Source organism: Lepus europaeus, chromosome 1 (assembly GCF_033115175.1).
Source record: "Lepus europaeus isolate LE1 chromosome 1, mLepTim1.pri, whole genome shotgun sequence".
Classification (NCBI taxonomy): Eukaryota; Metazoa; Chordata; class Mammalia; order Lagomorpha; family Leporidae; genus Lepus; species Lepus europaeus.
Window position 1 is genome coordinate 52,096,229 of NC_084827.1, and position 25,702 is coordinate 52,121,930.

Sequence of the window (25,702 nt, forward strand, 5' to 3'; positions counted from 1 at the left end):
ATGTGCTGAAATTACAAAACAGACGCCAAGTAACATGCTTGTGCAACAACAACCTTCTGTGAATCTGACATCTAGGTATCAAGTTAGCATCATGTATGATGACTCAGGAACCATGCAGCCCAAGAATGGGATACTAATTGAGACAGCACTTGAAAGAAGCAGATGAGAACAAAACACCACCGAAGTATATAAATTGACCAAATGAGACTGCATATGTTACTATGTTCCATGACAACAGAAACTTATTGACTGACAATTTATATCTGGTTTGCTCCCTTATTCTGCAAATCACAAAAATGGGTTGCTGTGGCAACTGCCACGTGCTATTTAGCTTGCTGGGAGAAAACAAAACCCCAAAGAGTACCTCCAAGGATTTTTTATTGTTCCTCCCACCATAGGAGAATAAATCTCCTGACAGTAGATCTGTTTTCTCATAGTTTTATAAATGGGATTCTTTTCTGTTGTTTAAATTTATATTGTGTATACTGCCAATTTATACAAATGGAAAAAAAATCCATACAAATATAAAAGAGATAGATACAGATTGAGACACATGAATGTGATACAGTCATTGTCTTTATAGCATTCTCATTTTTATCGTAGACAGCTCTTTAAGCAGTTTAATTCCACTGATGTATGTATCAAATCCATGCATGATACTCCTGGGAATATACTACAGTTCAATTCTTAATGCCTCAACAAGGGCAAGCTTATTTTTTTGGACCACAAACAAGTGCAAGTACAGATAATTTCCCTGGGAACACATTCTTAATCTCACAGTAACATACAACATTGTCTGCTCGCTAAGAAGCCACCCAGGACCTTAGAACACCAACACTGGTGTACATTGGGACAAGCAGATTATCACTGCCATGTCCAATGAAGTGGGAAGATTACTCATCCCCTACCTAATTACTTCTCTATTAGAATCTTAAAAAAAAAAAAAGAAAGAAAAATGAGGAAAAGTATCTGGAACATTTAAAGCCTTGGATATAGAATATTAAACCTCAAGTCATTGTTCTTATTCAATGCCAGATCTCCAGTTAATGATCTGATGTGGGAAGGGGAACTCAAAGTCTGTAAGGACACTGATTTTTAAAAAAGCTCTTTAGGAAAAAATGATGCACTTCAAAATCAACAGACCAAAAAAAAAAAAAAAAAAAAAAAAAAAAGACATGTCCCCCACTATCACAACTGCCTTGGAGAGCCTTCCCAGAACTTCTTACCCCTCTGGGCTCCAGTGAAGGGCTCGTTATTTTGAGGCAGGAACCCCAGGGGGACAAGACTGGTGAAATGTGATTGCTAAAAGATTCTCAGAACTAAGAATATGAATAAGAATATAACAAGAATTAAAGTCTCAGTGTATCAATGTACTATGAATCTGGGATGCTAATAGAATGGCCCTTATGGATCTGGGGCCATTCTATTACTAAAGATATAAAGTACCTGACTGTACACTTTATCAGTCTTCCTGTTTACCAATTAGTCATACCAAGGAACTGGATTCAACACAAATGAATTTTTTTTTCCACTTTTCCTTAGGCAACAATAGGGAACAATCAATTTAAGAATAATTGGAGAAATTTGTGTTTTGTTCAGAAGAGTAAAAGAAAACATTCATCCACAAATACCACATAGGATCATTTGCTTAATAGCATTTCTAATATATTATGCATTTATGCAATCTACTTCTTTCTATATTAAAATGCAAAAACAATTACTCCCGATATAAATCCTAGAAAGCAATCAAAGTTTCTATTAAATCAGAGAAGAGACAGTTAAGTTGCAATGTGATTTGCAGATGTTCATGAATAGACAATACTTATAATTTCTCTCACTAGAATATGAAAAAGAAGGTTGGTAGAAATTCAGTAACTCCTTCCATCCTTGCCTCCCTCCCTCTCCTGCCCTCACTTCTTCCTTCTCTCCTCCCTCTCTTTCTTTCTTTTGAGATAGAATTTGAAGAGTTTTTACTATGAATCTAATAACTTAAATTATGGAGGTATGGAAATTGCCTTATGTTACAATACTAAGCATACAGCAGGTAGAAGCTCCTTTCAACATTCTGGTCAATTAAGTAATCAGTCACTGAGAATATGTGAAGTTTTCAACTTCTAGCCCCTTTGTCTCTTTAAAAAAAAAAAAAAAGCCGGTACTTCTTTGTGTACTTATATTAAAGCCATTTCTGTTCATTAAAAACAGAAAATAAACACATTCAAGAAAAAACAACTGAATGTGAAGGAACAAAAAAAATCTGTGCATGTATAACAAGTATTTTGTTTTTTCCTGTCTGAATAGAACTTTTAAAATCCACATGCTTTAATTGGGGCACTACTGAAGCAATAATCTCAAATATGAGATTCGATAAATGTGTTTCATGCTCTGATTAAATGTCAAGGCCACAGATTTGTTATTTCAGATCTAGTGAGCAGTAATTCTGTTGGATAATAATGAACTCCCTAAGATTTATTTGCAACATTCAGCTGTCCATTTCAAAGCAGTGAGTCACACTATAATATTTCCAATTCTGCTGATAATATGCTCATATTATGGAATCTAGCATATGAAGCTTTAATTTATAAAGTAAATTTTACTTACTTCATATGTGCTTCTGGACTCTGAGATCTGCAGAAACTCAGCACCAACAGTATTTGCCCAATCTTGACTCACAGCAGATATTGTTTGTATCAACTATTTTTTCTCAACAGTAAGAGAGTACATTATGAATTTCAGCACAACAAGGGAGTTTCTTTGCCATAAATTGCACTGTCTACTGTATCACTTTCTGGTACAGATCTTTTACTTCAATGTAGACTTCACTAAAGATGCAAACCTCCCAGATAGATGATGGAATGGACTACTTCCCATTTGATCACTATCGGTTGGCAACATGTCAGGTCTGGCCTCCAGCCACACAAAATCAATTTTCCAGGGGCCTCTTCTCAACACTTACACTCAATTACCTGAAAGGTTATTATTGCTCTTTTTGTTATTGCTGTTATTGTTACATTTTACATTACTTTTTTAAAGTCTGTTACTTCCAGACATTACAAACATATTTTGACCTAATTTACATGGTTTCCTGTGTTCTCCAAGAAGAAATGCCACAAATTTTAAGTAAAGAGTATGCATTTCTTATGCCCTGATTATATTATGCTATTACTATAGATGCACATTAAAAAATCAATTGAAAACCATGTCTTAAGTCAAAATGATACAGCAAAAAAACATATAGTGTCTCTGTTAGTCCTTCACCATAGATTTGTTCAAGATATTATGAGACTAGAGGTTGAATTAGAAGTACTTTTATTATTCTTTCTAAGCTATTTTTTAAAACATGACAGTATTTTCAAGTGGACTTTGTTATAGTCTGGCAATCTTTTTAAGATTTTCTTTTTTTTTTTAAACTTTGATTTAATGAATATAAATTTCCAAAGTACAGCTTATGGATTACAATGGCTTCCTCCCCCCCATAACTTCCCTCCCACCCTCAACCCTCCCATTTCCCACTCCCTCTCCCCTTCCATTCACATCAAGATTCATTTTCAATTCTCTTTATATACAGAAGATCAGTTTAGTATATATTAAGTAAAGATTTCAACAGTTTGCCCTCACATAGCAACACAAAGTGAAAAATACTGTTGGAATACTAGTTATAGCATTAAATCACAATATACAGCACATTAAGGACAGAGATCCTACAGTTTTGGGAGAGGGAAGCCATTGTAACCCATAAGCTGTACTTTGGAAATTTATATTCATTAAATAAAAGTTTAATTAAAAAAATAAAATAAAAAAATTGATTAATTTTCTATGCAATTTCCAATTTAACACCAAGTTTTTTTTTTCATTTTCAATTATCTTTGTATACAGAAGATCGATTCAGTATATACTAAGTAAAGATTTCACCAGTTTGCACCCACACAGAAACACAAAGTGTAAAAATACTGTTTCAGTACTAGTTACAGCATTACTTCACATTGGACAACACATTAAGGACAGATCCCACATGGGATGTAAGTACACAGTGACTCCTGTTGTTGATTTAACAATTTGACACTCTTGTTTATGGTGTCAGTAATCTCCCTAGGCTCTAGTCATGAGTTGCCAAGGCTATGGAAACCTTTAGGGTTCGCCGACTCTGATCTTATTCCGACAGGGTCATAGTCAAAGTGGAAGTTCTCTCCTCCCTTCAGAGAAAGGTACCTCCTTCTTTGATGGCCCCGTTCTTTCCACTGGGATCTCACTCGCAGAGATCTTTCAGTTAGGTCTTCCTTTTTTTTTTTTGCCAGAGCGTCTTGGCTTTCCATGCCTAAAATACTCTCATGGGCTCTTGAGTCAGATCCGAATGCCTTAAGGGCTGATTCTGAGGCCAGAGTGCTATTTAGGACATCTGCCATTCTATGAGTCTGCTGTGTCTCCCACTTCTGGGAAAAAATAGTCTGGTAATCTTAAATACACACACACACATTTATGCCTCAATTAGCAAACTTCCATCATTATCATTCAATAGTCTACTCATTCTTATTATATGAATGAACTCCGCTTTCATCTTCAAAGCCAATGTCATAGATAACTATCTTATACAGAAAACTTTAAAAAAGTTTTAATGATATGTGAATTTGTAATTAAAAGAACTGATACCCATTCATTCACTGAGTAGGTATTTATGAAACTACAATACTGGGCACTATTCCAGCTAGGCAACAGAGATACAGCTATAAACAAAACAAAAAGCTACACTAATACAGCTGACATTAGAGGAGGTGATAGGAAACACGAAATAAAGAAAAATCAAATAATTTCTGGCAGTCGTTAATGATACATAACGAAAACGAAACAGAGTGATCAAGAGGGTACTGGAGGAAAAGTGGTCCATAAACTAGGTTACTACTAAGTAGAAAAATTAATAAGCCAATTAAAGAATAAACATTCAAAATATCTATAATAATATCAATAAAATTTAATGTTTATTTCTAACTATGTGATAAATCATTCACTTTTCCTCCTTAAGATTTAAAAAATTTTTTTAAAGATTCTATTTATTTATTTGAGGAGTAGAATTAGAGAGAGAGGGAGAATCATAGAGAAAGGTCTTCCATCCACTGGTTCACTCCCTAAACAGCTGCAATAGACAGGGCTGAGCTGATCTGAAGCCAGGAGCTAGGCGCTTCTTCCAGGTCTCCCATAAGGGTGCAAGGGCCCAAGGACTTAGATCATCCTCCACTGTTTTCCTAGGCCACAGCAGAGACCTGGATCAGAAGAGGAGCAGCTGGGACACGAACTGGTGTCCATATGGGATGCTGGAGCTGCAGGCGAAAGTTTAGCCCGCTACACCATAGCACCAGCACCCAAAATTTTTACGTTTTAAATTATGTTTTAAAAGGAAGTATCAATTAATTTCACTGAGCAAAGAAGAAAACCCGGATTTATATATGCTAATGAAGTAAGGGAACTAGATATGATGGTATCTTATTAACAACTCTTAAGGGAGCAATCAAGTACACATGTATCTATAATACAAAGCTATATGCAGCAAGGGCTAATGGGAAGTTGGCTGACAACGGAGTTATTAATCTGGGATAAAGCTCAGGAGTTATCATTTCCAGCCCTTTGAACAATGACCAAGCTCAGTAAATCTCTCTGAACCTTACTTTATCACCTGTAAAGTGGGAATAAGCAGGGGCCAGCGCCGTGGCTCACTTGGTTAATCCTCTGCCTGCGGCGCCAGCATCCCACATGGGCATCAGGTTCCAGTCCCGGTTGTTTCTCTTCCAGTGCAGCTCTCTGCTGTGGCCCGGGAGTGCAGTGGAGGATGGCCAAGGTGCTTGGGCGCCTGCACCCACATGGGAGACCAGGAAGAAGTACCTGGCTCCTGGCTTCGGATGGGCGTAGCTCTAGCCGTAGCGGCCATTTGGGGGGTGAACCAATGGAAGGACGACCTTTCTCTCTGTCTCTCTCCCTCACTGTCTAATTCTATCTGTCAAATAAATTAAAAAATAAAAATAAAAAGTGGGAATAAGCAGGCATAACAGCACATTCTGACAGGTTTATCATGGGGAACAAGTACAGTTACATATAAAAACTGAATGGAATGTTTGCAGGGTCACGTTTTATGTCTATGATTACTACTGTTGTTTGTTGTTATTGTTATATGATAAAAAAGAGATTAATGGAAATGACAAGGACAATAAAGATCATTTGGATCAGAACTACAGCAAAATATGCAAATACAAGTCAAACACTTGCAGACCCCTTTTTGTCCACTGATACAGGAATTAAGTCTATATTAGCAAAATAATATTCTTTTTCTAATCTATGCTTTTCAATACAATTGATGGGAATTGGTCATAAAAAACTTGAAAACTAAAATTGCTCAAATTCATATTTCTCATAATCCTGGCAGTTTAATTAATTGCTCTTATAATATATACTTAGAATAGCTTTTTTTTTTAACTGAAATAATATGAGAGTACTTCAAAAAAAACCCAGGAAAATGGAACTAAAAGATAAGTTTTTTCGGTGCAAACTATTTTGAAGTCCATAGATAGTAGGGGTCTTCAAAAACTTAACAAAAATAGTATTATTGTGAAAAAAGCTTTGGGTAGATTTCAAAACTTTTTGCACTAAAATAAAAATATCTTTTATTTTCATTTTCTTTGAACTTTCTGAAGTACCCTGATACTATTCTTGTATCTTCCAAGAAAACTTAATAAGCATCATAATGATCACAAAGATAAAATGTAGCTTTTAATCAGCGTAATGAATTTTAGTAAACAGAAATCAGGAAAAAGTTTGATTCTGTTTTTAGTTTGGATCTTGAACTCCAAGCCCATGGTGTTTTAATATAAAACTTCACAACACAGCTATCTTGGATAAAATCTACAGAACACAAATATACATATGGTATGAAAATGTAAGTGCAAAAATTCAAACAACTGGATGTTAAGCATCAAAGAAAGTGTCTCCATAATAAGAGATTAATGTTGAGTAATTCTTGAGTGATCAGTGTGAAATATTCCTATAACTGACATTATATGTCATTTTGCAAAATGGTTTTGTTTGGGCACATTGACAATAAAGTTAGTTGAGTGTCCCAGATCAAGCTGAAATATCCCCGATCCTGAGTCCTCTCATATTTCATACAGAATAATCAAACACTGTTCATTTCATCCATAAAAATATATTAAACTCTATCCTAACATAATGTAAAACCATTTACTTTTCTGAAACTAAACTGATAGCCAAAATACAATCCTAAATTTTCTGTAGAAAGTTTACTCTCCAAAATTCTCCCACAAAGGCAATCTGTCACCTTGCTTTCACCTAGTCCATATATGAGATGACTACTAGGCTTCTGAGAATAAGCTGGGTGCAAATTTATAGCCTTGTTTTGAAAGAACGCTCCCCCTCCATTAAGGTTAGAACTCCCTTTCTATGACTGGGGCTCCAGCCATGTGTGTCCTTAAAGAAGAGGAAATGGTACATAGACAGGCATATGGCCCCACATGCCTCATGAGGAAGCTGCTGTACAAGAAGTCCTTTAACAAGAGCCTATACAGCCCATTAAGAAAAAATTAAAATTTGGCCGGCACCGCGGCTCAATGGGCTAATCCCTGCACCCGCATGGGAGACCCGGAGGAAGCGCCTGGCTTCTGGCTTCGGATCGGTGTAGCTCCGGCCATTGTGGCCAATTGGGGACTGAACCATCAGATGGAAGACCTCTCTCTCTCTCTCTCTGCCTCTCCTCTCTCTCTGTGTAACTCTGACTTTCAAATAAATAAACTAAATCTTAAAAAAAAAAAAAAGTCATAGCAGCCAAATACCACTGGAAACTTATTAAGGCAGAATTCAGCACAGAGCTCACATTTTGGGCAAGGACAATATGAATCAAATCATGTGCCCCTGTCTTAATAATAATTTAAAATGAATTCAAGGCAACTTTAGGCAACCAAATCATATAAGGTTGTCTACATGAGGCATTCTTTTTTTTTTTTTTTTTTCATTTGACAGGTAAAGTTATAGACAATGAGAGAGAGAGACAGAAAGTTTTTCCTTACGTTGGTTCACCCCCCAAATGGCAGCTACGGCCGGCACTGTGCTGATCCGAAGCCAGGTGCTTCTTCCTGGTCTCCCATGCGGGTGCAGGCGCCCAAGCACCTTGGCCATCCTCCACTGCACTCCCGGGCCACAGCAGAAAGCTGGACTGGAAGAGGAGCAGCCGGGACTAGAACTCAGCACCCGTATGGGATGCCGGCGCTGCAGGCGGAAGATTAGCCAAGTGAGCCATGGCACCGGGTCCCATAAGGCATTCTTATATAATGAACTCCAGGTAAAGGGCAAATGTTAGGCTGCTATAAAATTAAGTAGATATATAAGTTAATGACAGGAGACAGTGAACTCAAAGATTTAACCTGTACACAGGACCTCTTACTACCATGTTGGAAATAAATAATAAAGCTTCATTGACCTTGTGGGCATTGAGAACTCACTCTACCTACCTCTCAAGACTTTTTCGAAGTGTCACTAGGTCATCTCACATTATTTGTCAACACAAGTATTTAGGGAAAGTGTGTGGCCTAAACGATAAGGAATTTTTACTCACAGAAGGATGCGCAAACATGCACACGGACATGCAAACAGTCTCCATGACTTGCTTAAAAGATTACTTTTGAAACCCAAAGCTGTAATTCAGGAAGCTTTGTTCAAGCTTTCAGCAGAGGTTTTGTTGTTGTTCTATTTTAAAATCTTTTTTTGTAGCCCCTGGACAGAAACACAGCAATGCTGTTTTAAGCAGATTGTCAAGAGTATAAGAGAAACCATACAGAGTGAGAAAAATCTGGCACAATCCTGAAATGGAAATAGACAAACAATTCCATTCCTATTATAAGGCACTAGCAATATGTCTATATTATCAGCTCCCTTAGGTGTAGTAACAGAAAAGCATGAGCCATCACTGGACTCATAGCAGGCACAGGCTGACCCATGGCGCCCCTGAAAATGTGGTGCTATAATTTATTCTCTTTTTTTATTGCATTTGAAGACAGGCCATAGGAGCTCATTTTACTTTACTTCCTTTCAAAACATGTTATATTTTCCCAACTCCTAGTAAAAATATAAAACACTGATATTCGCACTGTTCTGTTTATTCATAAGGAAAACCAGTACTTAAATGCAAAACAGAACTACCCACACTCCATCTACTCAAGTTCTTTTCAGAGGAACGTTCTTCTCAGAAACGTTATTTTGAGGCTTTCACACTACTATTGTTCACTCTCCGCCTAGTGTGCATCACTGTACTCTTGCCCAGAGGTTTCCACATCTTTGCAAAACAATGACTTTGTGTTCTACCCAACTGAGTTAATCCAGCAGTGTGGATGTCAGGAAGATTTTTTTGCTGTTATTCTTTGATGGCCTATCTGTACTTTAAAACTCATTCATACTAAGATTGGTAAAAACAAAATACAAAAAAAATTACTTCTGCCAAGAACAAACTTTTCTTTTGGTTTCACGTATGTCTATTTTGTCCTGCTATGGATAAGATCTCAGAAAGGGCAGTGCTTATAAGATCAGAAAGCTTAAGGCCATATACATGTCCCTGTCCCCAGACAACTCAAGTTAGAATTGCTCTGCTTATTTCTTCCTTTTTTAAAAACTGTACCAAATAGATGGACAATCGTCAGATAACTCAAAGAATGGAGACTTCAAAGACAGGATATGTGGCTGTCATCCACTGAAGAAGGAAATAATTTTAAAGTTGCTTGAATTACCTGGATAATTATCTCAAACATTTCTGTCAGAAATTTAAGATAATTGAAAATAAGTCTACATGACACATGCATTTCTAAATCATTATACTTCAAGGCATGATAGGAATCTTTCTCTGGTCATTAATTCACTTAGGGGAGTTTGTCAGGGGAGCCTTCTCCAACTCTGGCTGGAAATTTCTTGAAGACAAAATGATGGTATTATTTACAAATCATAAATTGCACCAGCTTGCCAAATACACTGGAACTGGATGGTAAGAGTGGAATTTTAGAAACCAAAATTGTCAATGGAATAAGTAAAGCATATTTGAAGAGTCTTTTCCTCTTAACTCATGTGAACTTTTTAAATAAATTTTTAAAATAAAATAAAACAAATGGACATTTAACTATATCAATCACCCAAAACACATATTAACAGGAATACAAAGTGGAACAAAATGGGACACTTTAGGGTTTAGTCAAATGCATTTGAGAATTTCTGAGTAGAACTGAAGTTTCTTAGTATTCATGTGTACCTGCACATACATGTACACATAAACATATTTTTGCCAAGATAATAGCCATTTCTCTGACAAATCATGCAAGTTGTTCTTGGCATACAAGTGAAAAAAGGAAATCTTCTATTTTTCCATGAACTAGTACTGGTTGGAACCTTGTCTCTCTGTGCCATAGTATGACAGATATGCAAATTATGAATAACCATGATGAAAATCTAAAAATATCAGGAAATCTCTTTGTCAATTCTGTGTCTATTCATGTATATTATGCCAACAGAAAGAAATACAGTTTTGAGAGTGTTCATTTAAGGTTATTACAAAATGTCTGTAACTATAGTGTTTAAAGGTTTCGTTTAAGAATGAAGTCACTGAAGTTCACAAGGTCTCCCAAATCTTGGGTCTTCATTCTTTCACAATACCCTGTGCTGCTGAAGTGTAGGTCATTTCATGGAGAGGTATTTCTCTTATGGGGATCTGTAGTTCAACTATAACCCAAGCCAAGTTTCCCATGGCTCTATTTCCCAGTTTGGAAAATAAGATTATTACACCTCAATATAAGATGAGTAAATGTGAAGGATAATGGGCAAATGAGTGCTTTTCTCCAGAGAGAGCTACACATGCTAAGTAACAAAGGAATGATATAAAAGGAAACTAAAAAGGCAAATCAGGCAATAAAAACCCATTGGCTCTGAAGCTATATTGAATAATGTACTGTTATGCCACATTTTAAATCAGAGTTCCCCAATATGCTCATAGGAGAAATACAAGCATAGACAGACAAGTTATGACTTAGAAACAGCGTTTGTTTTGCTACTCATGTACAAAAATCAACTTCACATCTAATGCTATTAATGAAGTGCTCAGTTGAGCAAAAACTATAATTAAAAATAAATACAAATCAGAATTCTTTTCATAATGAGAAATGACAGTATCGTGACAAGCTGGTAATTTTCAAGTATACAGAAATCACTACACCAATAAGAAACACTCCTGAGACTCAGATTGACTTGCCTGCTCTATTAAAAGAAAACCATAAAAGGGATTCTGTACTGCAAACCACCCTATCTGAACTGTATCTACAATATCACTGGCCTCCACAAATCCAATGTATTGGGGAACCACATTTGAATTTTTTTTTTACAAAAATTATCCTGATTCTGTTGAATTCATTCCTTTGGATCCCGAAAAGCACAAAATCTTCAAGTTCTGAAAACAGCAGCAGACAAAAAGATGAAAATTCCAAGACTCCTTCAGAATCTTCCCTATACATATTCCTCTTTCTCTCTCTCTCTCAAGAATTGTGCTATTTAAATTACTATTGGTCACTCCAAGAGAAATTAATTGCAAACTTAGGTTTTTATCTAAAGAAGTAATCTGGGCCTGGTTTCTCAGGAATAGAACTGCCTGATTTAAGATCTATATTAATGCTTTCTGTGTCAGAATATAAGGTCTAAACATAACAAAAAATATCAAATCCCCTTCCTTTAGTGAAGAAAAAAAACCTTTGTGTATTTCCATAATAATAAGAGAATCTTTGACAGTTCAAGAACCTTAAAGTTTCAGATTTCAAAATGTAAAAATCCACTCAAAGATAGTAGCTGCTAAACACAAGGGTATACATGATGTACATTTTACTGCATGCAATCATACAATGAGAAGGATTTTATACTAATAGATGAACTTCTTCAAACAAATCTTTTGGGATTTCACAGAACATCAACAATCAATTTGGAAACAACACTGAAAGCTTAGTTCAAGGCCCACATATTCTTGAAAACTAAGACTCAAAGAGCAATGTGATTTGTCTTCTTCCCAGCAAGACTGAGCCTAGACAAGAGATTTGCTTACTCTAGTTTGCCTTCCGCAACACTCAACTTTGCACTAAAGTAAAACTTTAGGAGAAGCAACCAACAAGTCAACAAAAAAGGCAGTTCACTGTTCCAGTTGGGGAAACACCAGTCTGAAAAGATGAGGGTGACTGATTCAATAAGCATTTTGAGAGGAAAGAGAGATTAGTGGTTAATACTAAATTCAGTTCCCTTGTGGTTAGTTTACCTTAATTTGCTTAATTTGATGACTAAAGTAACTCTCTGTTTCATTCACTATTGTGAAGACATAATATGATATAGGAAAAATGGCAGGTAATTAATTTGATAGCCTTTAAAATCCCCATAATCACCAAAATTCACTGATTCTAGTTTTTGAATGGCATAGGACCAGAGTATTGACTGTAAACTTGTGATCAAGTGCAATGCAAAGGCCAAAAGAACATAAATGAGTTTATTTACAGCCAGTTGTTAGACACCTTTTAAAAACTGTTTCATGTTCATAGAATAGTATCATGTGTTAAATAAGTTTATAATGTGAAAGAAATCTTAATGTTCATGCAAACCAACTTCTAAATATTAAAAAATCCATAACCACTAGAACAGGAAAGTGAGGTATCCTAACCACAAAATAACCTACTACACATGGCCATGTTTCTTAATGCAAAGCAAATTTTGTTTCCCTGTATCATTTTCTTAACAGATAATACTTTAAGGATAGTATTCATTGAACTATTCTAAATACCATTATCCACTTCTTGAAAGTTGAAATACAAATTCAAGTAATTAGGTTTGAGAAACTGGAAAATAAATAGTTCCCAAGGAAAAAAGAAGAGCTTTTTATGGGGGATGCATTTAGCATAACTCAACAATACCTTGGGGATACGGAACCTTCAATTAGAATCGAAGAAAGACCAAGTCTTATAACAAAAGAATACAAAGTCAGATAATGGGAGAATAGATTTTAACTTCTTTTTTACAAATGAACTTAGCTAGCAATTTGCTATAGAAGAAAAGGAAAAACTGGGTTTTAATGTAGCCATGGCAACTCTCTATCTTCACCAATTTTTTTTTAACTTAAGTATCAAAATGTTTTTCTTCCTCAGACTCTGTAGTCTTTATAATACACATAATGAGGTACAAGGAAGAAGGTACACTTTGTTCTTGAGCATTAGCATTAAAAAATTCACCTGAAGAATAGTGGGTTTCAGATCTGCTTTTCCACTGTTTCCCCACTACACTCCAGTTGGTTTTTTTTTTGTGTGTGAGCATTGCCAAAGACCTGGAATGTTCAAGCTGTTCCTGTTAGATAGACAGATGCATTCCTTCCATTGCATCTTCTCAGAGAACTGGACAGCCCTTTACTGTAAATCAAATCTACTGCAGGGTGCTCTCCTTAGCTATTTATCCTTTGATATATGATAATTTGGTGAGCGAGTATTTCATTCTAGTTATGGTTATTACAGTGTCTTCTAAGGCACCTGCCAACAGTAGATATTCAATCAGTGATTTTTAAATGGTTGAAACACAGATGAAGAAGCTGAAGAATGAAGATCTCTTCACTAAAAAAAGTAGGTGTGTAAATAAAAGTTCCCACATAAAATTATATCTAGCAGCAAACTGAATTTTTAGACTTTCCGATCTAAAAATTTCTCTAAGAAGAAATCGTGGGTATGATGAGCGTCCACAAGTATTACAGATACAAGATATGAGGAGAAGTGAAAAAATCCCCTTTCTTACTGGCCTAAACATGTTGTCAACATCCCACAAAAAATGCTTCAGGCCTGGATTTTTCCTCAGGCAAAATCTACATGGGGGCATCAATAAGAAAAAGTGAATAAGCTTTTTTTTGAGAAAAACTGAGAGAGCATAGAAGGACAAATTATTAGGAAAACACTACATTTTCAAGGTTTTTTTTTTTTTTTTTTTTTTTTTTTGACAGGTAGAGTTAGACAGTGAGAGAGAGAGCAACAGAGAGAAAGGCCTTCCTTCCGTTGGTTCACCCCCAAATGGCCACTACGGCTGGCGCGCTGCAGCCGGCACACCGCGTTGATCCGAAGCCAGGAGCCAGGTGCTTCCTCCTGGTCTCCCATGCGGGTGCAGGGCCCAAGGACCTGGGCCATCCTACACTGCACTCCTGGGCCACAGCAGAGAGCTGGACTGGAAGAGGAGCAACCGGGACAGAATCTGGCGCCCCGACCGGGACTAGAACCCAGGGTGCCAGCGGCACAGGCGGAGGATTAGCCTAGTGAGCCGCAGCGCCAGCCCTTCAAGTGTTTTTTTAAATGTCAAAAAAGTTCCACCCCCCAACAGACACAAAAGCTTAGTTACCAATTTAAATTCTATCAATAAAAATAATTTTTAGTCTTTCAATTTTTGAAGATGATATAAAAAGAAAAGATTATACATGAAAGCACATTAACTAAGGCAGTAGGCTTTCACAGATGTTTATTTAAGGTTTGGATGGATAAATGAGAGTGGATAGATGATAATCTCTATTAAATGCTAAATCTCTGAGACACCCATTCAAACCATTTTTTAAAAGCCTCCATATTGTTTATTGAAACGTGGGATTTTGTTCATAATGATATTTCAAATACATGATCTTCTAAACTTACAAAATATCCAATTATAATTTATTTTGCTTTAATATATGAAAAGTTATATTGCCTTAAAAATGGAAAAGCAGCACAAAAGATGGTTTTCTTAAATAACTTTACATGAAGAAAATATATGAAAAGAATAATAGTTAATTATGCATCAGTTCATAGTGCCTATGAGTATGGTGACCACCCTGGAATCACTGAATGAAAATATATCTCCTTTTAGTAATAGTTACTTGAATATGACTTAACAATCATAATAATTCAAGGGATAAAAAGACATTCTTATTTATGTATTACCCAGTTTACCACCATCTCAACCCATCTACCCTGTAATACAATATCTCAGCCTCATGGTAGTCTCCTGTACATCTTCCTAAACAACAGTCCAAAAGCCTTTAAAATACTGGCTGAAATATAGATTTTTCTGAAATACAAATTTTTCACTCTTATTTTAAAAGGAAAAAATGCTTGCTAACTGATGGGGTATAGGAACTGTGTAAGTGTATCAATGTTATCTAATTTAAGTTTTTTAGATAGTTTATATTTTATTCAAAAAGGATGTAGGAGAGAGAAAGATGAGAGTAATGGAGAAGAGCTCAAGTGTTTTGGGAATTTAAAGTCTCAAAAATATAAAATGAAATTAAGAATTTATTTTGAATGATACGATTAGCTTATTTAAAAATTTTATAAAGATGTGTGTAAATCTATGTATCAATCTATATGCATATAAGTATATGTGTATAGATATATGTGTGTGCATGTGTGTGCATAGCCTTCCTCTAAAATCAATATCAACCTTATATGTGTGATCTAGCCTAAATCCTCCAGTGGCTGAAGCAGAAACAATGTTCTCAGTGGTAAGTTAAAACATGGCTCTAAAGAACAGCTATGTATTTAGACTGGTGTCAGCAAAGTGAATCAATTTCTTTTTTGCTAGTGGACACAATTTAGGATAAGTGTCTCATTCTTTATTTTTTTACAAGTTTTTAAATTTACATAGGTGAACAAATTTCATGTATTTCATATATACTAGATTAGGAGCCTAGAGATACTTCCCACCCTACTTTCCCTCCTGCCCATAATCCCATCCCCCTCCTCCTTCGTTTTTTAATTCTTTCTTTTAATTTTTACAATGATATACTTTCAGCTTTTTTTTTTTTATTTTAATTTTTGACAGGCAGAGTGGACAGTGAGAGAGAGAGACAGAGAGAAAGGTCTTCCTTTTGCCGTTGGTTCACCCTCCAATGGCCGCCGCGGTAGGCGCGCTGTGGCCGGCGCACCACGCTGAACCGATGGCAGGAGCCAGGTGCTTCTCCTGGTCTCCCATGGGGTGCAGGGCCCAAGGACTTGGGCCATCCTCCACTGCACTCCCTGGCCACAGCAGAGAGCTGGCCTGGAAGAGGGGCAACCGGGACAGAATCCGGTGCCCCGACCGGGACTAGAACCCGGTGTGCCAGTGCCGCAAGGCAGAGGATTAGCCTAGTGAGCTGCGGCGCCGGCCAAGCTTATTTTATAATCACAAGAATAACCCTCCACTAAGTAAAGAATTCAACAAATAGTAAGGAAAAAAAAGCAACACTGTTCCTCAATAGTACGGACAAGGACTGTAAAAAATAATCAATTCTCAAAATATCAACTTCACTCATATACATTACTCTATTAGTTACCACAAATCAGAGAAAACATAGTATTTGCCTTGTAAAAATCTAGGTGTGTATCTTTTGCTCTTCATTCTTTTCTGACTGTGTTGTTTACTGCCAGATACTTAGGGAAAAAAAAGGTAGCTTTAATCACTATTCCATATGCAATCATCCAACACAAGTTACAGAAAGACACTGTGAGTTATCAATTAGCAAACAGTTGTTAACAATTTGTAAAGTTAAGGTAAACATACTAACATAATCAAATCAAAGGTGAGGTGAATGCCATCCCTGATGATAATAATTTTATATTCTAGCAAGAAAATAGAATAATAAAATGTCTAGTAAAGTCATTATATAAAATTCCAATGCTTTAATAATCCAATGTCTATTAATAATCTAGTACTTAATTATCTCACATCTAGTAAGGAAATAATGAAATGTAAACAAATGACAAACAAATAGTGAGAGGTGACCAAGATAAAGTTCAAGAAAAGCTTCCTAACACAGGGGTTTGGGGCCTGACGTCACACCCAGGACCAAGAGATTTAAGCACTCCAGTTCTCATGACAACATGTATGTTATTCCTAAAGTGGATGTGCAGGCGGTCATTTCTGTTGACTATAATTAGAACTCTAAGGACTAATTTGTCTCATATAGTAAATATGTCTCACAAGTAAATTGTAGATTCACAATTTTTATTTCCAGGCACCCTTTTCTAAATGGAGCAAAAGCATTGACAGCAGATTCAAGAATTTGTAATCTCTTCTCTCAGCCATATTTCTCATTTTAATAAATTTGGATTTTGTACATTTTATATACTAGTCCTTTTTATGTTTGACTAGTACATATCACATTGTAACATTATTAGTCAATTGATAAATTACTTTTCTAAACTTGAAATGTTAAAAAATATAATAATGACACCTTTCCCTAAAAAAATAAAAACACCATACTATGTTTTTGTTAAAAGTTCGTGCGTATGTGTAGCTTACTAGAAAGCACTGCAATTCTAAAGACAAAGCCTGGGTACTGGTCTTACCCCCCTCATTTATTAGCTGTATGATTTCAGGCAGAAGAACCTTACACTGAAAAATGGCAAACTACCTTGTGACCTATCTCAAAAGGTCATTATTAACATAAATAAACAGCCAATGAGATAGCATTATTACCACATTAGCAACCTGCAAATAGCCCTTGCCAAATAGTCTGTTGGTGAAAATCTCATAATCATAACCACAAGATATAGAATAAAATAAATATTATGATAAAGAAAGGCTAATTTCTATATTCTGTATCATGCCTCCCTTACTGCCAATGTAGAGAAATGAAATTTGCATTTGTTCATCACTATAAGAACTCTCATTTCAGAGGTTGCAGAAAAATCTGGTTCAAAACTGTGATTGTTCTTAGCATACAGCTACATAAGCTATGAAATGGGATCAGAAAGGAGTTTCTAATACAACATAAACAGGTATTTTGAAAGACACCAAAATAATTACAACATCAAAGGTGACATTAACATTGCCCATGAAAGAATACTTAATGCTTAGTATTTCCAAATCTGTAGTTAACATAAAGTAATTGACAGGCTCCTCTTTGCTAGGGAAACTAGATCAATCTGATTAACCTGCATGAGTTATGGTTCCTCCATTTTCAGCTGAGTGATATATAGGAACATACAGAAACATATTTTGTACCATGTACTGAGGTTTCTTCTTCATTCTTGGTATAAAGAGGCAATAGATTTCTGTTTTACTTACATGCAGATGTACCTCCTACATGCCTCTACATAAGCCCTCAAAGGAATGGTAACCTCTGTTTACTTGTGTTTACCCTCCAGACTGAAAGCTTACTTAGTGACTCCATCTAAGCCATCTTTTCCCTCTCTAGTTATCAGTGAAATAACTGGCACACAGAAGGTGTTCAATAAGTGTTATCAGAATAAACCACAGATATAATACTAGATTAACTTTTTTCTTGAAGTCCAATGTGTCTTTGAAACATCCTTAAATTTAATATCTGGATTTTGGTAACACAGCAAATGCAAATTCTGTGTAAATAATAGACTGATGTGAGTCACAGCACTAAATTTATTGAAAATAGGATTTAATTGAATTGAGCTACTTACATTTCATGCAAAAAGATGCATATGTAAATTTTTTTAGTAAAACTGATTTACCAGCTCATTTAAAACATTTCTTGAGCATCTACTGCATTCTAATTAGCATGCCCAGGAGCTGGGGATGCAAAGTCAAGCAAACCTGATGTTTTCCAGGAGATTAATGCCTGGTGAAGGAAATAATCAGAGAAACATTCCAACATAGAGAGTTGTGCACTGGGGTGATGGGGCAACTGTGGAGTAACAGCTAAGTGCAGCTACAGGGAGAGGTTATACAAAGGCTTCCCAGAAGGGAGGTGGTTGAACTGAAGTTTGAAAAAGAGTTAATTCAAAACAAGGAAATATGACTTGCAGGCAGCAAGAACAAAGTGAGGCACCCATAGCTCTGCCAACATAGAAAGTTGCATGTAGAGAAATGGCAAAAGATGAAGATGAACACTTCAGGTGGGGCTGTGTGGGAAGGACCACAGATTGTAGGGGACTCTATAAAGTAAAGAGGATTGACCAGACAACTGCAGTAAAAAAAGCACTGTGATAGATTCTTTCCTCCATGGGCTCAGAATCTACTGAACACAAATTCAAACTAATGGTGGGGTTAGATGTTTTGTGCAAAAGTTAAGACAGCGCTTGGGACTACGTGAGTGTTTTCGCTGATGCTTATTAACTTTTTATTGTTAGTGACTAGTGGAATATAAATTATTCTCAAAGATAAATAAAACAGTCAAACATTAATGTGAACCTTGGTTAAGAATAATAATGTACAGGTACATCTACAGCAAAGTAGATATAATCTCTTTCAAACAATGCAAAACTCAAGTCCCTCTATAAAGGAATCTACCAAGAAAAGTACATACTCAATGGGACACTCAGCTACATACCGTTACTTTTAGCTCATTTAACAAGCATTTTATAATTTTGCCTGCAATGCTGTACTTGGGGAACTTGAGAAACAGTATTCTAATTCATTTGATTGTAACACAAGATTATTATTTATTTATACTATTCTTTCCTCTCTCAGGAGAAAAAAATGCATCATCATTGGAAGGTTATTTTCCATTTGTCCCTGTGACTAATTTTCAAGAAGAATGAAAACATACTGAGAATAATTATAAGGTGTAAACAAGTAAATATTTGAAAAATTCTGGACGCACATACTTAATGAAATTTCAGGTGTCTAAAGATTAAATTTCTCAGTATGTCCAAGGTCTGGGCCAAGAACTACCAAGGATGGTAAAAACAAGGATAAAGTTGTTAAAACATATTGAAGTAACTGTAAACCCTAAAAGCCCCATGTAAATTATTTATACATGGAATAATTATAATTAATTGATATTATGTTTTTTCCTTTGTACTAATTATTTTTCTCTCTTTTCTTTTATACTTTATTTCATTACATTTAGCATAATGCTGCTATTCCTGCAAGTACTGAACAAGCATGGGATTTGAATATTATACATCTAAATAAATGAATTTCTCAGTCTCTTATGACCATCTATACATACTCCATCTTCCAAAAGTACATCAATATCATATCATTAAGGAGACATTGACCTTCTTTTCTCCAATATGCATGACATTTTTGGACAATGCAATTTTGGCACTGGCATTTATTTCCATGAAGAAAAACTCTATAGTTCTATGGCATTCATCATTTGACAAATACCAGTATTTCCTTTATCAATCAGCACTTACTGAACTTACCAGCATTGACTGTGGAATCCTTAAGGGCCCATTAAATATCTGAAGAAAAAAGCTAAGATGAAGGACATGCCACTCCGAATTCATGTGCTACTTGGCCTAGCTATCACTACACTAGTACACGCTGTAGACAAAAAAGTGGATTGCCCACAGTTATGTACGTGTGAAATCAGGCCTTGGTTTACACCCAGATCCATTTATATGGAAGCATCCACAGTGGATTGTAATGATTTAGGTCTTTTAAACTTCCCAGCGAGATTGCCTGCCGACACACAGATTCTGCTCCTACAGACTAACAATATTGCAAAAATTGACTATTCCATAGACTTTCCAGTAAACCTCACTGGCCTGGACTTATCTCAAAACAATTTATCTTCAGTCACCAACATTAATGTAAAAAAGATGTCTCAGCTCCTTTCTGTGTACCTAGAAGAAAACAAACTTACTGAGCTGCCTGAAAAATGTCTGTCTGGACTAAGCAATTTACAAGAACTCTACATTAATCACAACTTGCTTTCTACAATTTCACCCGGAGCCTTTATTGGCCTACATAATCTTCTTCGGCTTCATCTCAATTCAAATAGACTGCAGATGATCAACAGTAAGTGGTTTGACGCTCTTCCAAATCTAGAGATTCTGATGATTGGGGAAAATCCAATCATCAGAATCAAAGACATGAACTTTAAGCCTCTTATCAATCTTCGAAGCCTGGTTATAGCTGGTATAAACCTCACAGAAATACCAGATAATGCCTTGGTTGGCCTTGAAAACTTAGAAAGCATCTCTTTTTATGACAACAGGCTTATTAAAGTGCCCCATGTTGCTCTTCAGAAAGTTGTTAACCTCAAATTTTTGGATTTAAATAAAAATCCTATTAATAGGATACGAAGGGGTGACTTCAGCAACATGCTACACTTAAAGGAGCTGGGGATAAATAACATGCCCGAGCTGATTTCCATCGACAGCCTTGCTGTGGATAACTTGCCAGATTTAAGGAAAATAGAAGCTACAAACAATCCCAGATTATCTTACATTCACCCCAATGCATTTTTCAGACTCCCTAAACTGGAATCACTCATGCTGAACAGCAATGCCCTCAGTGCCCTGTATCATGGTACAATTGAGTCTCTGCCAAATCTTAAAGAAATCAGCATACACAGCAACCCCATCAGGTGTGACTGTGTCATCCGTTGGATTAATATGAACAAAACCAATATTAGATTTATGGAGCCAGATTCACTGTTTTGTGTGGACCCACCTGAATTCCAAGGCCAGAATGTTAGGCAAGTGCACTTCAGGGACATGATGGAAATCTGCCTCCCTCTTATAGCTCCTGAGAGCTTTCCTTCTAACCTGGATGTAGAAGCTAAGAGCTATGTTTCCTTACACTGCAGAGCTACTGCAGAGCCACAGCCTGAAATCTACTGGATAACACCCTCTGGTCAAAAACTCTTACCTAATACTCTAATAGACAAGTTCTATGTCCATTCGGAAGGCACGCTAGATATAAGTGGCATAACCCCAAAAGAAGGGGGTTTATATACTTGTATAGCAACTAACCTAGTTGGTGCTGACTTGAAGTCTGTTATGATCAAAGTGGATGGTTCTCTTCCCAGGGATAACAATGGATCTTTGAATATTAAAATAAGAGATATTCAGGCCAATTCAGTTCTGGTGTCTTGGAAAACAAGTTCTAAAATTCTCAAATCCAGTGTGAAGTGGACAGCCTTTGTCAAGACTGAAAATTCTCATGCTGCTCAAAGTGCTCGAATACCATCAGATGTCAAGGTATATAATCTTACCCATCTGAACCCATCAACTGAGTATAAAATTTGCATTGATATTCCCACCATCTACCAGAAAAGTAGAAAACAATGTGTAAATGTCACAACAAAAGGTTTGGACCCAGATCGAAAACAGTATGAAAAGAGTAACTCCACAACGTTCATGGCCTGCCTTGGAGGCCTCCTCGGGATTGTTGGTGTGATCTGTCTGTTCAACTGCCTCTCTCAAGAAACGAACTGTGATGGTGGACATAGCTATGTGGGGAATTACTTACAGAATCCAACCTTTGCATTCAGTGAGCTTTATCCTCCTCTGATAAACCTTTGGGAAGCAGGTAAAGAAAAAAGTACATCACTGGAAGTGAAAGCAACTGTCATAGGAGTGCCAACAAATATGCCCTAAATCAACAACCAATAAAATGACTTCGAAGAAACGCTCAAGACTTGCAGTTGTGCTTAACAAAGAAAGGCAGAGAAATATTACTTTCTAGAATGACAGTTTAAGCTTCACCAATGCTGCTCCTGACCAATGGAAATATGTACAAGTTCAGCATTTTAAGTAACTGGCTTCAAAGGGTACTGTGGCAACCAAATAAAATAATTCCATTTTCTAGAACTTTCACGTAACTTTTATGTCTGGACTACAGTTAAAGTGGACAAAAACATTTCTGTATTTTTTTTTAAGTATATAAGAGTAGTTGAACTGAGCAATACCTCCTCCTGTGTTGTATTACACATATTAGCCACGAGTTTTTGCAGTGACCAGATAAACTTGAATTGACACGTGGTGTAACAAAAAGGACAGATTCTGTAGAGTAGACACAGTGAGTATGTGGACCTCTTTTATAAGGAAAAATACATTTTGGATTAAAATCAATTGCTTTTGTCTTGTTTTTGTTTCTAAATAAAGAGTAATTTCTGGGAAATATCATCTGATCAGATATCATTTAAATGACAGCATTTTCCAAAAGTGGTATTCCATAATGAAATTTAGAATGCTAACAGTAATATACTTTTATTGGGTTTTGAAACTACATTTTTATGATTTCCAAAAATTGATTTTAGAAAGAATTTTACCAGTGTTAAAAGTTAATAATAATAGTATATTTAACACTGTAACACTTTAACACATTAGAACTAGCAAGAGAAATAAAACCTTCAGGAAATTATGTATTCACATAAAGATTTTTTTTCTTAACAACTTTTGGAGTGGATTAATTTATTATCTTCAGATAATATGAATCCAATATCTGAGCAATTGAAAGTCTTACTTTAATAATTAGTAGCAGCTAAGCTTTAGACTACTTGCTTTGCAGAAAATGTTGCCAAATATTGGTAGGACTTATGATCTAGGTATAAATTTCATATATCTCCAATGCTAAACATTTAATAAGCTTCACTCAAATAGCAATGAAATAAAGTAATTTTCTACGCTGCAAACATAGCAAGGAAACATCTCTTGTTCCAATAGTAGTAATTTAGAAATTCACTAAAAAGGAGCCAGCACTGTGGCATAGTGCATAAAGCTACTGCCTGGAGTGTTGGCATCCCATATGGGTGCTGGTTCCAGTCCTGGCTACTCCATTCCAATCCAGCTCCCTGCTGGTACATCTGGAAATGCAGTATAAGATGTGCTTCAGCCACTGAACCCATTTGGGAGACCTGGAGGAACCTCCTGGCTTCTGGCTTCAGATCAGCTCAGCTGTGGCCATTGCTGCCATCTGGGGAGTGAACCAGCAGATGAAAGATCTCTCTTTCTCTCTCTCTCTCTCTCTCTCTCTCTCTCTCTCACTTCTCTCTTTCTCTCTTCTCTCTTCTCTCTCTCCTTCTCTCTCAATAATTCTGCCTTTCAAATAAATAAATAAATCTTATAAATTAAAGAAATTTGCTAAAAATATATTTGGTTACTAGTAAAAGTTCATCAAGTATAATTCAGTGCAATTCTCCCTTTTATATAATTCATCCCAATATAAAAATTGCATAACTCAGTTCCAGAGTTCACTAAAAAGTTAGGAGGATAGTTTTCTTAAATAAAGGAAAAGTTGCTGAAACTAATTTAAAGTCAAAGAAAAGAAAAAAAGAAATGCAGTCCTCTAAGACTATATTTAAAGTGAATAAAAACCACAGTTGAAAATACTGCAGATCATTGAATTGAAGTGCCAAGAACATTACAAGTTATTTAAAAATCTTATATAGGAAATGTGAGGATATCACTTGGAATAACAACTAAGATCTTTGAGAGCTTTAATCATTTGTTAGTAACAAAAAGTCCACAGTTCTGCAAAAATAAATTTATTTTTGTAAAAAGGAAGCATCCTGAAATAATAAAAGACAATCTATGATAATAAGCCATAGTTTTTATAGGCAAGTTGTTTATTTCTATAAAGCTACAAGGCCTACATGTTAATTGCTACTGTGCATACTGATAATCAAGTATTTAACTTTTCTTACAATAGTGTTCTTCATATTATTAACATGTCACTGGTCTGTGAACATGTCCAGCACTGTAGTCATATCAATGTATTACTATCAGATATTTCATTTGTGACAGCATTGACAGTTTCTAATTAAATCCTAGCTGTTTCTGATAATGTGGAAGGTAATTGTTATGAACTCTTTAAGAGGAAAGGACAAACTGTGTTAATTTTAACAGCACCACAATATGGAACTTGCTAATTCAATGTGGTTCCCAAGCACAGATTTTACAACCTGATGAATCACTATCACACAGAGGCTGACATTAGAATTTATCAGCAAGACATGGCTCATACATCATGAGAGGTTTCAACACCATGGACAGAGCTTTTTAAAAGCTCAGCTATTTGTCACAAATAAAAGAACTGAAATATGGCCTATTAGGATGCAGGTATTGTATAAGTCAGCAAGAACTTGAGCAGATATCTTGTATGCTTCCTGTAAAATTATCTGCCTGAAGAGACCATAACATGAAAATCCAAGAGATGAGGATCTACTTTAAGCTGCACATTTCTTTTGAAAATTTTTATGAAATAAGAATTCTGAATAAATATTTAGTAATAAGCACTGAAATAAAGTATTTTTGTTAAAGTCAAATAAATGCAGATGCTCAAAGCAAATCATTATCCCATTGATTTCCTTAAATTTTAATCCAAATTGCCCATGAGAATATAAAGACATTTGCTTCTTACAAGAATGGTGTTTCATACTCCCTACGTTACTTCCTAAAATTCACAAAAAAAAAAATTAACTAAGCACTGGTCAAAGTATTCAAAGAACATACTTTACAAGTTTGTGATAATGTATGGATGAACCTGTTGCAAAGGATCTTACTTATAACAAATAAAACACCTGGGGGCCAGCTCTATGGCTCACTTGGTTAATCCTCCACCTGCAGTGCCAGCATCCCATATGGGCACAGGGTTCTAGTCCCAGTTGCTCCTCTTCCAGTCCAGCTCTCTGCTGTGGCCCAGAAGGCAGTGAAGGATAGCCCAAGTGCTTGGGTCCCTGCACCCGCATGGGAGACCAGGAGGAAGCACCTGGCTCCTGGCTTTGGATTGGTATAGCTCCGGCCGTAGTGGCCATTTGGGGGGTGAACCAACAGAAGGAAGACCTTTCTCTCTCTCTCTCTCTCATTCACTGTCTATAACTCTATCTGTCAAATAAAAAAAAATAAAACTCCTGAAGTTTATACCTCTATGCATGCTAACTGACCTGCTCACCTTGCATAGAGGAAAATGACTTTTCACAAAAGTGAGTTTAAATGAATTAAATTTGAAATTTATA

At 36.0% G+C, this 25,702-nt stretch overlaps 2 protein-coding genes across 2 annotated transcripts in view; one reads left to right on the forward strand and one right to left on the reverse strand.

Annotated features, from left to right (window-relative positions):
- Nucleotides 1–25,702, reverse strand: part of IMMP2L (inner mitochondrial membrane peptidase subunit 2) — a 1,077,920-nt gene that overhangs the window by 539,766 nt on the left and 512,452 nt on the right. The window lies entirely within an intron of this gene.
- Nucleotides 20,127–22,732, forward strand: LRRN3 (leucine rich repeat neuronal 3). Its single transcript, XM_062198944.1, has one exon. The coding sequence runs from the start codon at nt 20,217–20,219 to the stop codon at nt 22,341–22,343; it is 2,127 nt and encodes a 708-aa protein (XP_062054928.1). The 5' UTR covers nt 20,127–20,216; the 3' UTR covers nt 22,344–22,732.